The sequence below is a fragment of the Sminthopsis crassicaudata genome, chromosome 4 (assembly GCF_048593235.1).
Source record: "Sminthopsis crassicaudata isolate SCR6 chromosome 4, ASM4859323v1, whole genome shotgun sequence".
NCBI classification, from domain to species: Eukaryota; Metazoa; Chordata; class Mammalia; order Dasyuromorphia; family Dasyuridae; genus Sminthopsis; species Sminthopsis crassicaudata.
Genome location: NC_133620.1, coordinates 37,697,677 through 37,715,269, shown reverse-complemented (window position 1 = coordinate 37,715,269; position 17,593 = coordinate 37,697,677). Strand labels below are relative to the sequence as shown.

Here is a 17,593-nt window from a genome sequence, read left to right as displayed (position 1 = left end):
TATCTGAAGAACAGAAAAATCATGCAAAGTAATTTTTTTTTTGGTGGGGGAGGGTTAAGGAGAAGCAGCAGAGCTTAAAGCTTTTATGTTTTAGAATCCATTAAATAAAAACACAAACTTAATCCAATATGCAATGTGACTTGCAATGATTTAGATTTGCATATGAAATCCCCCCAAATCATCTTTGTTAACTGTCCAACAACAGGACCAATAAGGTTTAAAAGTCAGGTTTGGATACAACAAGATTATTTTGTGGCCTCTTTTGGCCTAGATTTTTTTTTTTTTTTACTGTAACCCCATTGCATTTTGTCCAACTCTTCTAAAATGTTGTCCTTTGCAAAGTCAGAATACAGTTCTACCTCTATCCTCCTGAGTTTTCTAGATGAAGAATAATTCGATTTTATTAAACTTAAGTGTACTATGTTTCATTCATTGTGATAGGCAAAAGTCCCTGACCAAAAGTTTGTGTATGTCTCTCCCCTGACCCCTGACCTTCTTTATGGAAGGCCCTTCTGACAATTCTGGCCTACAACAAATTGAAAGGAAATGTTCGTGGGCCCAAGGCTGTTGTAATACATATGTATTGTGTTAACCAGTTGCATGGCCGAACCTATTACTATTACTTTGTTAGATTTAGGAGACAAAAATGAGCAATATTTTATTCAACAGTATTCTAGGTCAGCAACAAAATGTATCTGCTCAATTATATAACATAGTGAACTCAGAAATTAATCCTGTCATTGTATAAAAAGGAAAAAGGACACTGAGTACTAAGCAGGAATGAAACTACCATAAAAATATATAATTAGCACACTTAAGTATTCAGGAACATCTAAAAATCTTGGCATTTTGCAAATAGTAGTAGAACAGGTAAGCTTAGCTCTGTAAATTATACTTAAAAGTGATCAGAAGGAAAGCAGCAGAAAACCCTGAGACCTTTTGCAGTTCAAATGTGCCCTTATTTGAAAAAGTAAAAATATTCATATTTTCACATAAGTTGCTTTCTTCCAAATGACTATCTTTTGTAGTTCACTACTTGTGATTTTCTCTCTTAAAAGAGAGTATCCTTTTAGTATCCAAACTCAAACAGGAACAAAATTCCTGTTTGCACAAAGGAATCTTACAAAAGAAATGCACAAAGGATTTTACTGGGCACACACAAAATGGCCCCTGCCTCTAAGGAGCTTGCCTCCTCTTGGGAGAGGGCACAACATGGGCACAAATACACACAACAAGAAAGTAGAGGAGAAAGAGCCTTAGCATTTGGGGGAGTCAGCAGAGGTGGGAAAGGCTTCACAGCAGTGATCTCAGGCCCACCTTAAAAGCAACTAGAACTCTGAAATGTGAAGCTGGGGCTGGGGTATTAAATGTGAAGAACTGGCCAGGCCCTCAAGGGTGCCAAGGGGAATGTTGTGAAATGAAGGAGGGGGCTTTAAAAGCCACACAGGCAAAGAAGTTTGTGTTTGATCACAGGCAATTTGGAGCCACTGAAAGATTGTGAGCAGACTGTGTATGTCTTAGATATGTTATGGTAGTAAGTCTATGGAGGCTGCAGTAGAAAGAGAGACTATAAAATTCCCATTTATCTCTGGGGCATGTATATGTCATTTAAATGAATTCAAACATATGTCCTTTTTATAAAGCAAGAATTTAATCAGACTGGTTTCCAGATCATCAACAATATAAATGAATTGATTTGAGAAACGTATAAAATACACAGAACTTTTTATCTTAAAAATATTTATTTCTTTTGGGAATTATGTTATGAAAATGCTTATTTTAAATGATTTATTTAAGTCAAGAGACACCATGCCTTTGTGAATAAAAAGTAAGACTCTAAGCCAGGAATTCAATATGCTCCAACACTGCTCTCCATCCATTGCTCATCAGATGCTCAGTGCTTTCAGCATCTGTCTCAGACTTTAAGGAGCACACCTCTACAGGTCTGCTTTGGTTGATAAACCAATGCATAGGGAGCTCCCTATGAATTTATAGGTTTGAATTTAGTTCTTCTGTTACTATTTCACTTACCCTGGACTTGAGGGAACCGCCCCAGTTTTCATCCACATACTTCAAGAATAGCTCCCGCATATAGCTATAAGAGGAAAAACAGATATTTTATTGATAGAAAACATCACATGCATCTAAAACTGCACAAAAATCTGGAATCAACACTGTAAATACCTGTGGGGGATCAGCAGATATGCTGAATAGTTTTGACTGAGATAGTAAAAATCTGTCAGAGTTACCAATTTCTATGTTTATACTTCAAACCCTAGAGAGGGAAGACAATGTAGCCCTGACCAAAAAATACTGGACTTGGGAATAAAAAAAAAAAAAAAATCCTGATTCTGACATGAGCTGAGATACTTAGATGGATTCTAAGACTCCTTCTAGCTTTAAATTCACATACTTACAAGTATTCTGTGTTTATTTTACTTAGAAGCAACATATTATTTAAAAATAAATCCTTATTTTAAAAATTGAAAAGTTTCAAACTACTAGAATTATTTTTATAAATTAACAGAAAAAGCATTACAGGTGAAATATAACGAAATTCAGATATGTAAATCATTTTTACTGCAATGAAATTATGTTGAAAAGCATATGCTGCTAGAATTTATATTTCTATTCTGCAGGACCTCAAAAATGCCAATAATTATTCACAGAGTCTTAAAATAAATCAAGAATAAACAAATAAGGTAGCATTAAGCATTTATTTAAAAACCTTTCCCCCATCATACCTTTTCCCCAGATCTTGAACTTTTTTTCTCTTTTGCATTCATTCAAAATGAAATGAACAAATATAAAAAGCTCAGCTCATATATAATCTGGGACTAGAGAAGGCACAGGACTGTATTCAGGATTTATTACAACCAGATGAACAAAGTAGTATGCCTAGATACCATCTGCCATGGTTCAAAAATATCTTTTGTAACAGAGAACATTTGTTCTTACATTCATTGTCCCGGAGTTTTTGTAGTTATAATGATGTCAGAGGGCTTTCTTTTTCTCAATTTACCTTGGATGATATGAAGAGCAGCAGGGTGTAAATGGACAAGTGTTCCCCTTGATAATGGCTGTGCGAACCCATTACTTTAAGTCACTTCCCTTTTTAGCATCTCAGCTGTTATTACCCTGCCAACCCATCCTGATTTTACAATGAAGGAAACCAAGACCCAAAGAGAACAAATAATTTATTTAGTAAATGGGAGAACCCAAACACAGATCTGACAGCATCCCATTTTTTCTGTCGCACCAGACTACCCCCTCTTTATGTAGGTACTCTTATCTCATTAGCAGAATTTAAGCTTCTTAAGGACAAGGACTACTTTTTATTTTATTTCATGGGTACCTGGCAATGTTTAGTGAATTGAAGTAACACAAATATTTTATGGGATAGCTAAACAAATTACATATAATGATTTCTGGTCTGTGGGGGAAGAGGGATGACTAGGTGCTAGGTCCTGTCCATCTCCAAGATGACAGGACACTTTATCACTACACTCCCTACAGTATTGTTCAGTTTTAAAAAGAAATGTAGAAAGAACAGTGGCAGTTGTAACTGAAGAAGCTGTGGAAAATTAAGAAACCAAAAAGAATCTTCAGGGCAGAATAAAATTAACTTTAAAAACTATCAAAAACTACATAGAACATGAATATTTTAGTCTCCTGGGAAAGTTCTATTAAATGGGGAAAAAAAAATTGTCTATCAAGGACTCTAACTTGGTAAATTTTAGATCTTGGAAAACATTTTCCACACAAAGATAACAGAGAAAAAGCTAGGGTATGGTGACAATGATTATCTGGTCATCTCTTAGAGATTCCTATCTCAAAGCAGAAAATTTGATAAATCCTTGAATTGACAACTACTTTATCATTAAAACTGCAAATGAAGCAACACAGAGGAAATGAGACCTTGAACCTGACTTGGACCAATAATATTGAACCTGACTTGGAAATGGATGGTGAAATAAAAGGAAGGGAAAATTGGGAGGACATGACTATGCCACCGAAAATCTGTAATATTACAAGGAGAGGATTCCTGGACACAATCTGGTATGCATGGGCCCATCCACCTAAGGGATTCCAAAAACTTTGGAGAAAAGATAGGTAGAATCCCATGGCTTGACATAAGCCACATCCAGCATAATGCATTCAATTCTGGGTCCCACATTTTAAGACTGACAAAGCCATGTTATACCACTTTCAGAAGAAAAAAATTAGATGGCAAAGGGCCAAGAAAGCACAACATATAGTGCTCTGTTCAGAGAAATTAGAGCTGTTTATCTAAGAGCAGAGTACATGTTAGGGAGGGAGCAGGGGAATTTGCAATGGAAAGGTCTTCAAATTACTTTACTTATCCCAGGAAAAGAGAACTAGAAAAATTTCAGAAGGAAAGATTTTGGCTAAATATGATAAGAACAAACTTTTTAAATGGACACTTCTTACAAGGCTGTTGTAGAAAGATTCATGCTTTATGTGCTTCATGAAGGGGTTGGAGTTGTAGACTAGAGACTATCAGATTTTAGTTCTATATGTTATTTCCTTACTTAATTCAAGTTTTCTTAGACACTATTTTAAGAAGAGGTCAAACTTCATAATAGATATACATGGTATTAACTTGTATTTGGATATTCCAGAAACATTAACTTGTATCTTAAATGGACAGTTTGCTTATAAATTCATTGTTCAGGAGAAACGATTTGTTCTTCCAAGTTGCACAAAGAATTTAAATTAACTACAGATTGTAGCAATTTTCAAATGTCTTATAAAGCTTATTGAAACATTATTTTGATAAAAGCCCCAAACTACTGCATTCAACTGTTTCATATCAACAACATCACTGGCAACACCCTTTTAAAAAAAAAATAACAGTTAATTGAAATCCACATTGCTAGTAAATAATCTAGGCTTCAGGGTAACAAGTATGAAAGAGATACAAAAAGAGCAAACCCTAGAATTTCCTGGCTTTACTGAATTTCAACCTTAGTATTATTTTTTTTATACCACTCCTCATCAAAACCTTCATTTTTATCCTTTTTTGAAGAAACATACTAATGATAGAAAAATAGTAAAAATCAAGCCTTCACTTATATTCTCTTACTGCTCCCATTTTTTAGATTATTCAGTTGTTTTAGTTTCAGCCACTTTAGGACCCCATTTGGGATTTTCTTGGCTAAAATACTGGAGTGACTTGCATGAACCTCTTCGGGTAACATTTGCAGATGAGGAAATGGAGGTAAGCAGGGTTAAGTGACCAGCCTCGGGAAACATAGCTACTGTCTGGGGCTGGTATGAATTCAGGTCTGGTGATCTACCCAGGGGGCCACCTACCTACCTATAGATTTTAGAGTAGAGGATCCATTTTATACAGAATTACAGAAACTCAGAGTTGGAATGGGCCTATAGTCTATGACAATTCTAAATAATAAACCTCTAAATAGTAAATCAATTCAGTAAGCATCTCCGAGGTACCTACTATCACCTAGGTACTGTGCAATATGCTGGGAAATGTAGTAAGAAAAAAGAAAAAGACAAAGCACTTGAAATCCAATAGTGGAAAACAATGCAGGAAAGGAAGTTGGGAGAACACCAAGGAGTGAGCTGGAATCCAATTTTGCTTTCCAGGAAGACTTTGGGAGGAGTGGAGTGCTCTACCTTCCATTCCCCCAAACAGAGGTGAGAGGCTGAGGCATGTGTTGGAATGTCCCAGGCTTAAGTTAGCAGCTTTATAAGGACATCAGAAGAGGCCATATGAGGAATCCAGTGAAGGGAAGCCCACTACTTCCCAAAGTAGTGTGCTCTATTTTTAATACTGTAATTTGTTTTTACTTAAGACAGAACAGATTTGCTTCTCTGAAACTTCCTTTTTTCGCTCTAGTGTTGCTGGGGCAAGAAGAACCTGAAGATCACTGTAATGTATCCTTTAAATTCTGGATTTTCCAATCTCAACATTCTTATTTCCAGTAACTGAGGACTTATTGTCTAGATGTTCTGTTTCTCAATAACATCCCAGAACTGGACACAATAGATATTGCTTGACAGAATGCAGGGAGACAAGTCATACTGTATTTCCTGACCGCCGGATCACACTATTGACCAACACTGACCCTGGGGTCCACTGAAATTTTCACATTTTTTTCAAATGAACTGTTAAGAAACACAGTATGATTTTAAAAATATCCATTTTATACTGGTAAAGTCCTGTTTTTGAACCCAAGTTAAAGTTTGGCTGAGTATTCTAGCCATTAATACATTTTTCGATTCTCATCATCCAATATTTGATCTATGCTTCCTGTGTCACATGAAAGTTTGATAAGTGGCCATCTACTCTTTAATCAATCTTTTGAAAATATTTTAAACCTAATGCTAAATTAACTTCTTGTCCAACTTTCAGCTACTAATTTCTTCAATAAGAATCATTTTAGCAGCCAAAGATTATCAATAGGTGTGAATACAATTTTTTTCTTCCTAAACATGAAACACACACATACACACACACACACACACACACACACACACGTTTTCTCACTTTCTCAAAGACCACTGAAATTTACAGAAGTTTAAAAATTTGCCGAGTGTGTCACATGTATAATCATACTTAGCCTCATGGGATGCTGACATGGCCATGGCTATGTAATGACTAAGGTCAGAGATGGAATTTAAGCCAAGCACTTTATAAATGAGGGCCTTCTGTTTTGCTGTGTACAGACTGGTTCATGAACCCACCAGTATATTCCTAGAACTTAAAGTCTTCTCACCCTCACACACACCTTTTGTGATCTTTGCCAATTTTCCAGGTGTGAGGGAAAAACCTTAGAATTGTTTTCCTTAGTTTTCTGTTAGCTATGTTTTAGAGTTCACACAGTTGACAATTCTGAGAATTGTTTGTTCATATTTTTTGAATAGGGATTTTCTTAAGCAGATTTTTTTTTCTAAACATGTTCTTTTTCTTCACATATATATTTTAAAACTAACCTATATGTGCCTTTGTATTTCCACTCCCTTTATTGGATTCCATAAACTATTATTTTGATAATGTATAGCATCAAATTATTATTTTGATAATGTATAGCATCAAAACTGTATACTGACTTTGGTATTATTGGCATGGTTCATTCATGCAGGAGTTCTGAATGTTCCATTAGCTGTTTAAATTTTTTTTTTTTTTTTTTAATTTAAGAAGCATTTCGTAGTTGAAATTTTACATGTGAGCTCCCAAATATTTCATGCATTTTATTGTTATTCTGAATGGGGTTTCTTTTTCTATTGTTTTTCTCTGATCCTATTATTGCATAGAAATGCCATTGGTTTCTATAGAACTATTTTCTGTTTTGCAATTTTGATGAAGATATTTGTATCTTTGCTGATTCCCTATGGTTTTCTAAACCAAAGAGAGACATTTTAATCTTCTCTCTTACCCAGCTTTATGCTTTTAAATTCATTCTGTCTTAATGCTATTGCTAACATTTCTTTAACTACATCAAATAAAAACAGGGAGTGGACCCATTCACTTTACTACTATATTTACTGGGAAAGCTTCTAAAATACCTCAATTACATATGATGTTTACTTTTGGTTGCTGATATTTGTTATTAAAAAATTCATTTATGTGCACACACACAGACATATATAAATTAAAGCATACATGAGTTTTATACTTTATCAATGACTTTCTAACATAATTATGTTGACTATTTCTCTAATGCTGAACCCATCTTTGCAACTTAACTATAATTCAGTTTGGTCAAAAGGAGTAACATATTGGATAAATTTCTGTATTGTGTTTGAAAGATTTTATTTAAAGTTTTTCCATGGATTTTGATCTATACAATTCTACATTTTATCCTTTCCTAGTTTAATTATTAAATAAAATGTCCAACAGAATGCTTTCTATTTCAATTTTTGAGAATAATTCACAAAACCCTGGTATTAATCAGTCTTTCAAAGACTGGTAAATTGCCTTATTTATTAGGACTCGGGTTCCTCTCACCTTTCCTTAACAGGCTAATTCTATTTCCTTTTTGATCATTAAATCACCAAAGTTTTCTATCAGATTGAGTTATACTTTTTTGAAGGTGACACTTTTCTATTGTCTTAATTTTATTAGCATAGAAATGTTAATCAAGCTCTAAAAACTAAATTTCTTTTGGTTTTGTTGTGATTTCACCTTGCTCATTTGCCATTTTGCAGATTTTACTTTTTGTCCCATTCTTTTAGTCTTTACAAAGAACTGTCTTTTAGTTTTTACAATTTCTATACTCCTTTTTAATTTCCAATTGATCAATCTGTTCCTCTAATTTTCACATTGTTATTTGTTGCCTAGATTTTAAAAATGCACTTTCAGTTAATTCACCAATCCTTTTCTCTTCTAATTTGCTACTGTATGTTTTTAGATATAATGTTACCCTAAAGTTTACTTTAGTTGCACACCACAAATTCTGGAATATAGTTCCAACATAATCATTGTCTTTCATATTAATTATTGTTTCTATAATTTGTTTTTGGATTACTGAACTAATTACTGAAACTTTCATTATTAAATCTCCATGGATTGGAAATTTTCTGGGGTTCCTGATCATGTGGTCCAACTTTAACTCCTATTCTCTCTATCCCTATGTGTTATATAATCTCCTCTTTAGGTCCATGTTCTCCTACCCTTCTGGATGCTGTTTGTTTCTGAAAGCTTTTCTGAGCAAAAAAAATTTTTTTTGTCCAGGAAAGCATAACATAAGAGTAAACAGGTCCCTCTAAGCATTAAATCTCTGTAGATTATATGCATGATAGACTATCCATTTACCATTTATCTTTCATTGGAAGTATTCTTAAGTGAGACTTCCTCCTTGAACTTCTTTCTCCCACTTTAATTCTCTTTTTTACCTCACTTATTCTTGCTGTGAGAACTAGCTTGATTAGGATAAATCACATCTCCCTCTATTTTCTACTTCCCCTCTTATGCAATTTTTATTCTATTTAATTCTACAAAATGCACTGATTTAAGAGATAAGAGGTAATAGGTAGAAGCTGCGAGTCCATGGTATTTCTTTGTTCCCTTGTGTTCTTTTGGAAAACTTCTTAAGGGTATCTGTTATTCCTGCCTCCCACCTACAAATCTCCCAAATCATTAGTTTCTGCTTCTGCCTAGTTTTGTTCTACTTTTCAAAGTTTTTATGAGTTTAGTTTCAAGTTTAAGAGAAGTTTAATTACTGATGTTTTGATTGCTATCTGTCCTTAGATAGATTTAAGGTTTGCAAACGGAGTTAATTTTTTTTTTTTTTTTGAGGCTGGGGTTAAGTGACTTGCCCAGGGTCACACAGCTAGGAAGTGTTAAGTGTCTGAGACCAGATTTGAACTCAGGTCCTCCTGAATTCAGGGCTGGAGCTCTATCCACTGAACCATCTAGCTGCCCCTGAGTTAATTTTTTAAAAAAAGAATTCTTTAAATGCCTCTTCTACTGTAATCTATCTTTCTTCATTAATGATTAAACCTAAGTTTTAAGAGTATGTCATTTTTGAGTAGTAATATAAGCTCCTTTGCTCTGGTGGGCACAGAATAATCTTTTTTATTCCCCCCCCCGTTAATATTTGAAAAATTGTTCTCCTGATCATTTATAGAATGTTTTGTCATTAAAAACTGTTAGTTCCCTTCCCCCCTTCCCCAGCTGATATGTGGATTTTTCTGAACCCTGCTTTGTGTTTTGTAGTCAGAAGTTCTGGATAGTTATCTTGTATTATTTCTTGCATTATGGTAGTCAGGCTTTTTGACTTAGGCTCTTCAGAAGCCTATGACTTTAAAGCTGTCTCTATGTAAATTGTGTTTGAGGATCATGCCTTTCATTTGCATGGAGATGTTGTATCTTTTAACATTATTGTTTTTTGCTTTTGTGAAATGAAGACTGTCTTTCCCTTAAGCACAGCTATATTCCCAAGACACTTATCACTGTAAATTCAAGTTTTCCCATTCGGTTAATTATTTCTAGGTATACAAAAAAATTCTGCCATTTGTTCCCTTTTAACCCTTAAGAAAAAAAAGATTATTTCTCTCTGAAGCCATCCTGCTATGGTTCCATGCTTTCTTGGGATTCCACAGAGTTCTGATTCACCAGGTACTGGTTCAATTTCCTTTGTCTCACAACATTTACTTAGAGCACTTTCAGTCATCTTCCTTTCTGTTTTCATATCTTTCCTGCTGATTAATGTGCCAGTCCTCTAGGTTTTTAAATGAGTTTTTCCCTTACCTGTGATCTTCAGAATTTTCCCTTACTACTATCAATTTAAAATTTTTTTCTTTTCACTATTATATTACCCTGTAACAATGGCTATCATAGATGTTGGACCTCAAAGTCATCTCAACTTCCTCCCCACTTTGGTGAATTAACTTTTCAATGGCCTCAGCTGGATGCCAGCCCTTTCCTTTCAGATCTGCTGTAGCACCATCCCATGAATGCTGCTGCCCCTGCCTCTGTCCTCTGTTCTTGGGAGGATGGGGCTACAGTTTTTCTCTATCTGCCCATCCGCAGCAGGGAAGACTTCTGTTTATTGGAAGAGACGGTGGGGTGAAGGCAGGGCCAAGGAATGACTATGTTAGCTGTGGATAATTCGGAGGGGAATCACAGAGCATAAGCCGGAGGGGACTGATGGTGTGGGAAGGGAGGAGTTCCTGTTGTGTTGTCTCAGATCTGTCTGACTCTTGGATCCTATCCGGGGTTTTCTTGGCAAAGGCCTTGCAGGGGTTCGCCACTTCTTTCTCCAGCTCAGGCAGACAGGGCCAAGTGACTTGCCTAGGGTCACATAGTTACTAAGTATCTGAGGTCATATTTGAATTCAGGAAGATGAATTTTCCTGATTTTTAGCTTGGCATTCCACCCACTGTGCTGCCTGGCTACTCCAGAGAGCTCATCTACCTTGCCTCAGTTTCTCCAGCATTATATGTTGACATGATTGTTGGAATGTATATTTAAAATAAAATTTAAGTTAAAATATTTGAAAAGATTACACAATTTCCTTTGAGTATACTTATTGGCCCACAGGAAAGTTTCATATATTATATAGGAAAAAGCAAAATTCTGGGTCTATTTCTAAATTATAATTCTGCCATAATTAAAATTCTGTGAAACAATCATAAAGTACATATTCATAGTAGGACAAATAGCTGGTCTATGTTATTTCCCCACTAGAGAGCTAGTCACAATTCAATCAAGTTCATTTATATCAGTGGACAAAAGACACTTTTTATGATATATAGGTTCCCTGAATCATTTAAAAAGCAAACAATACTGTATCTGTTAACTTCTCCTGCTGTTGCCATCCCATTAAACTGGAACACAATAATAAAATTCTCTATGCTTGTTTGTGAACAAGAAAACTATTTTATAGAACTACTTAGTGAGGGAAAAAAATCATGGGAGATGTAAATGACTCAGTTTGTAGCAGAGACAAAAGAAAATGCCTGAATTAGTAGTTAACACTATTGTGTTATGAATATCCTCAAATATATTCACTGTAAATTGAACTTTTGCTTTATCTTCATTAAAATCACCTCAGGCTAGAAAAAATGAAATTATAGAAAGACTGATGTGTACATATATGCATGGGGATGACTGGAGGAAGGTATCAGGCAATAGGATGTTGGAAGAAAAGTGGCCCTACTCCTCCCTCCCTCCCTCCCTGCCTCCCTCCCTCTCTCCCTCCCTCCTTCCCTCCCTCCCTCCCTTCCTTCCTTCCTTCCTTCCTTCCTTTTTTTTTTTTCTTTTCTGAGACTGGGGTTGAGTGACTTGACCAGGTCATACAGCTAGGAAGTGTTAAGTGTCTGAGACCACATTTGAACTTGAGTCCTCCTGAATTCAAGACTGGTGCTCTATCCACTGCGCCACCTAACTGCCCCCGGCCCTACTACTTTCAATTTGCATGTCTGGATGTTTTCCTGCTTCCCTGTTGCAGTAAAAATTAATTTCTGAATGACTGTTCTTTGAGGGTGGGGGTGGGGGGGTCTCCCGGCCATGGGACTGCAAAGCCAGCATTCCTCTCGGTTGCACTCACTCCTCCACAAGCTTCCTTGGCTCAAGCAAGAGAGGCAGAGAGCAAGTACATTGAAGGATGCTGCAGTAGTACTTAGAGGTGGGATGGGTGCACTGCTTTCAGGAACCTTGAAGAAAAGGGCTAAATTAGAGATGCGATGCAGCTAGAGTTGGAGAAATATCCTAAAAGTTATCAAATATCAACAAAACATGCATCAATAAGGGACACATTATGGAAATATAATGTTCTGTGAGCATATTATGCATTTTTAAAATCACCAAGTAATATATAGATACTATCCCAGAGAGGGTTGAAAAATGTTTTGTTAAAAAAGAGAACCACTATTATCTAGTATACTTTTTGACATTTTTCTGCTTATTAGTTGTATTGCTTATTAAATTTATTTTAAATTGTTCAGTCTAGAATTCAATACCTTTTATGATCTGATTTTACCTCAGGTAGCCCATCATTTCTCTTCCTGCCCCTGCAAAGCTCTTTTCTCCAGTCAGGTGGGTAGATTTTCAGTTATGATTCCATTTCCCACTTTTTGTTACACAAAATATGCTTTCATCTATATCCCTTTGTTAGCATGCTATTCTTGTCTGGGGCATCTTGCTTTTTCCACCCATCTAAATCTAACCCATCTTTCAACTCACTTCAGATAAAGAATTTTCTGAGTATTTTATGATCACTGCATTCTCTAAACTCTGGTACAGACTGTTCTACATGATTCCATGCTCAATTATAAGCTATTTTATAAAGTTTTTTTTCTTTGTTTCTGATGAAGTGGGACCACATTTCATAACATCTCAGCATTCAGGACAATACAGGTACTTAATAATACTCGGAAATGATCAATGGAGAGTTAAATCCAATATTTTTACTTCAAACACTTACTCTTAATAGAATTTTACTTGGGAGATCAATCTAATCTTCAAATGAAAAAACAAATCTTATTAGTCAAAGACAAGAATGACCTTTGTTACTGTCTTGTCTACATGACATTTTTATCTAAATGTGTGCCTCCCATTAGCTAAATTCACTACCAAAGATGCAATGGGGGAAAAAAAAAAAACAAAAAACAAATACAGTAAACTGGCGTTGTATACCACCAGCTATTTGTATACAGGTTGCTTTCATATGATTTGATCATACAAAAGATGCCATTTTCCCATGCAACTTCTGGATAACAATTTGGCCTGAAGCCAAATTGACACTACTTTTAATCCAAAGGAACTTGGAAAAACTTGCACTTCCAGTCAGTATCTGTTTGAGTAAAGGGCTATTTCTACAGGACCTTGCTGACTGCTTCCGTGGTCCAGTGTCCAATGGTGATCGTGGTATTTTTTAAAATATGGATCTAAACTTCTAAAATTTCAAGCCTATTCTAGCTTCCTTAGAATATAAGTACTGTAAGTAAGGAAGAAGCGGGTTGGAACATCTAGGGACACGAGAGTAGATTCTTTAATTTTGTCCTAGTGCACAAAAGGGCTATGTACTTAAAACTACAGCAAAACAAAACAAAAATCCTCACTTGATCTGAACGCTCATTCCTATCAGCCTCACCCAAGATATACTTTCTCTGGGTAGTTCTTCATTCATTTAGTCTTCACTCTCTATAGTATCTCATTGGTGACCTTATTAGCTCCCATCTCTTTTGAGATAACTCCAGATAGCTCCCAGATCTTATTATTCAGTCTCAGTCTCCGTCTAAATCTAGTCACACATCTTCAATTATCTGAAACCCAAGTCCAAGAAAGAGCATATTAGAATAGGCAATAAAGAAGCAATACTATCACTCTATGCAGATGATATGGCAGTATAATCTCAGAGAAAAAAGTAAAAAACTGCTTGAAATAATTCATGAAGAGACATCCAAGTGAGAGAACTCTATTTACCACTGCAATAGGATAATAGTTTTATAACTCAAGAGTTCTGACTGGACAAGGAAAGGTTCAAGAGCCAGAACTCTTATTTTCTTGAGGTTGGATCTCTGTCATGTTAACACAGGCTCCCTCATTATGCTCCTTTTAATTTTTGTTTTTCAAAAAATAATATAGACTTAATTCAACTTCTCATGGCAATGGGAAGGATACAGGGAAAGACAAGAGATTTCTAAACAGCAAGCAATGAAAGGTTCTATTAGGCTTTTGGAAGTAGAATTCTAAGCACCCTTCTAAGGCTGGCATGCTAACGTATGGTGAACTTGAGAAGCCATGCTGAGATAGTGGGATTAAAAATCTAGTCAAGTAGCAGAACCATGATGAGGTCTCTCCCCTCTGCCACTGGCTTCTTCATACTCACTTTGTCCTGAGACTCGGCTTGCAAGTCACTCCCATAGACACCTCTCCCAAGTTGTCAAGACCCCACTTCTGCAAGTTACTCTGTATTTTTTATTCATGCACACATTATATTCTTCTAATAGATGATAAACTAGCTCATGGTCACCTTCTCTTCCCCATGAGCATAACACTTTATACACAGTTGGTCCTTCATTTTGTTCAGTTAAATTTGCACACATCTTAAATTTTGTTTACCTTCTTAAAAAAAAGATAAAATCTTATGAAGAAATCATTTTAATACCCCTCAAACCTTTACTATATTTCAGTCTAAATGTGTTTACTGAAAAGTATGTCTGGTTCCTCCCCCCCCCCCATATTAACCAGTGAGATCTGGTGGGATCTAATTGTACTCCTGCCTCTTTTCTTTATTTGTGCTTTACTAGTAGGCAAAGGAATCTGAGAGAACATGGTCCTGATTCCTACTGTGCAGAGTTAACTAGGAGGGCCTTAAAAGCAACTTAATGCTTCTGATTATGTTGGAAGCAGACAACCCTATCATTAACTCAATCAAAGGAGGAGGGAAAGACTTCATTTGAAAGCTACTTTAAGTCCAAGATGAGTGGAAAATTCAGCCAAGGCCAAATCTGGGGGCCAATTAATAAGTTTTTCAGGTGACATTATGGTGTAGTAGATAGTGTAACTAGTAATCAGGAGCACTTGGTTTGGTTCACGCTTCTTGACGCCTAGCATCTGTATGACTCTGGTAATAAGAAACCACTCCATTTCCTCATCAATTAATAAAGGGATAGATAGTACCATTTATATAGCAGCTTAAAAGTCTGCAAGCACTGTGGGAAAACTTTATAGCACTGTTTGAACCTAACCCCAAACTGCTAAGAAACCAAACCTGTTGCTTACAACTTTGCTAATTGCCTAACTCAGAACCTAGAAATCCAATCACATTCAAAAACTGAAGGAAAGAATGTTACATTTCCCGTAACACTTTTCAAGCAACCTGTCTGATCTGGAAACCACTTCCAGGCTGGCCACACATTTATGTTTTATTTCTCCTTTAAATTGGAGCCATTTGAGGCATGTGTAGGATGGAGTGGCGGTTGTCACCTCTTTTCTATTCCCCCTCGGTTGGACAACTTAATCAAGTTCTAAGTTATTTTAGTTATGGATTTGTTCTTAGCTAATAGCACTTGAGGCTCTCGTCATTTTATCCTCATATTGATCCTTGTGCTATTACTCCATTGAACAAATGAGGAGGCTGGTGCTACAAGAGGTGAAAGGGCTTCCTTGCCCAGTGTCACGTCGCTGCTGAGTCCTCCAGGCAGGATCCCACTCAGGCTTTCCTGACTTCAGGTCCAACAGCACACACTGCAATGCTTGGCTGCCTGTGATCATGACTGCAGACATACCTCACTCAGAGAATTATTGTGCAGGTCAAGTAATCTCATGTATCTCACAAATCTTGAAACAGGACATATTGTTTGGGATGGGGGTCTAACATCTTGTCTTTCCACTGGCTGAGAACAGTGCTTTCCATTGATTGAGATTTCAATATCTGATGATTGGGATCAAGTCAGGAGAAAGCTAATGAAACAGAACACAGCTACCCCTCAAACAGATAAATAATCCCTGCCCTCACTATTCCTCCTCCTGCCAGTTTAATGATGAGACTAATTCTCTCTCTGTGCTTCAATGGCTCTCTCTCATCAACAGTAAAGCTTTTCCCTCTTGCTGCCTGATCTCTCCTTATAACCTAGCCCCAAACTAATGTTGTCAAGACATCATTAAAAAAAAAAAAAAAAAAAAAAAAAAAAAGTCATTTTCAAAATGGTTGAAACAAAAGAAAATCACTGCTATTGTCTTTATTGTCCATTTTTAAGGGATGAAAAAGTTTGGGATTTACTTCTTGTGATAGGAAGTTTAAAAAAAAAGGTTCCAGTAAAAAAAACCTCCATAAAGCAAGCTCCATAACACTTTGAGTGTTAGAAACATGTCAATATTTTTGCATACTGTTCTGAATTATGTAAGAAATGGAGGATTAAAGATTTAGAACCAACTAATTATGGCATAGGATAAAATAAATAAAATAAAACTAACAATCCCATGAAAATGTGGGGTAGTAATAGCTGCAAAGACCTGGCTTTGACTCCTGGATCTAACTTATTATATATGTGTAGGGCCTAAAACACAGTAACATTGCCTACCAAAAGCTTAACAAACATAAATGACTGACAACAGGCAAAGTCCTCATCTATAGGATGAGAGGTTTGGTCTAGGAAATAAAGATATCTCTAGATCCAAATCCTCTATGCTAGTTAAATTTTTTTTTTTTTTTTTTTTTAAAGATAGAAATGCAAAGAAGAGTATGAAGAACCTTGAACAACTGTAATGACCAGTCCTAAAGAACCAAATTAAACATGACTCTCTTGAGTCTCAGTTTTCTCATTGATAAAATGAAGGGGTCATGAGATGACCTCCAAGGTCCCTTCTTGCTTGCCATACACACTACCAGATGAAGGTACTGTATTACAAAGAAGGGTTGGCTTTGTGGTATGTACAGGTAAATGATAAGGTATCAAGAAAACACTGGAAAGGTAAAACTGTTAAAAAATTGTGGATAAATTTCATACTTCTTCCTGAGATTATTATAAAAACAGAAAACATAAAAATAATTTTAAATTCCATGTATTTATGAAACTAGCATTATCAAGAAGAAAATAAACTGTCTCTTATCATCTTCAATAGAGCAGCTATTTATACAAATTTACAATTAAAGTTTAAAACAACAACAAAATCTTATACTTAGGACAGTTCTTTTTGACTATATTAAGAATTAAATATGTAACTGATATAGAATACAGTAGAATCAATGTAAGCTCATATTTTCTTCCTAATTTGAAGAAATGATTTGGTTCAGACTACTATTTTCTTCATAAAGAGCTCATCTTAAGTGACTGCTTATTTATTAAAGACGACAATTTACAGGAATGGTACCTCAACTTCCTGTTCAACATTCTAAGAAAGAAAGTGGCTGAGCTTGGTTTGCTAATAGCAATAAAACTGCAGAGAATTTTTTTTTCTTAGCTCACAAGCTGACATTCTATTTAAATGTTAAAAGCAATAAATTTAAAGGTAAATTTGAACAGCACTCAGGGCTCCATAAAGTAATTACATAAGATAAATTTAAAGACTGACATTGCTCACATAAAATGATACATAAAGATCTTAGCTAGTAGCAGAATGTTGGTGTTGTTGAACTGTTAGAATACAGCAGTC

The 17,593-nt window shown here is 35.7% G+C and overlaps 1 protein-coding gene across 1 annotated transcript in view; it reads right to left on the bottom strand.

The window, feature by feature from the left end:
* Window positions 1-17,593, bottom strand: part of SELENOF (selenoprotein F) — a 42,257-nt gene that overhangs the window by 9,603 nt on the left and 15,061 nt on the right. The window contains exon 3 of the mRNA XM_074266318.1: window positions 2,032-2,095. Coding sequence (XP_074122419.1) covers window positions 2,032-2,095 — 64 coding nt within the window. The remainder of the gene's footprint in view (window positions 1-2,031; window positions 2,096-17,593) is intronic.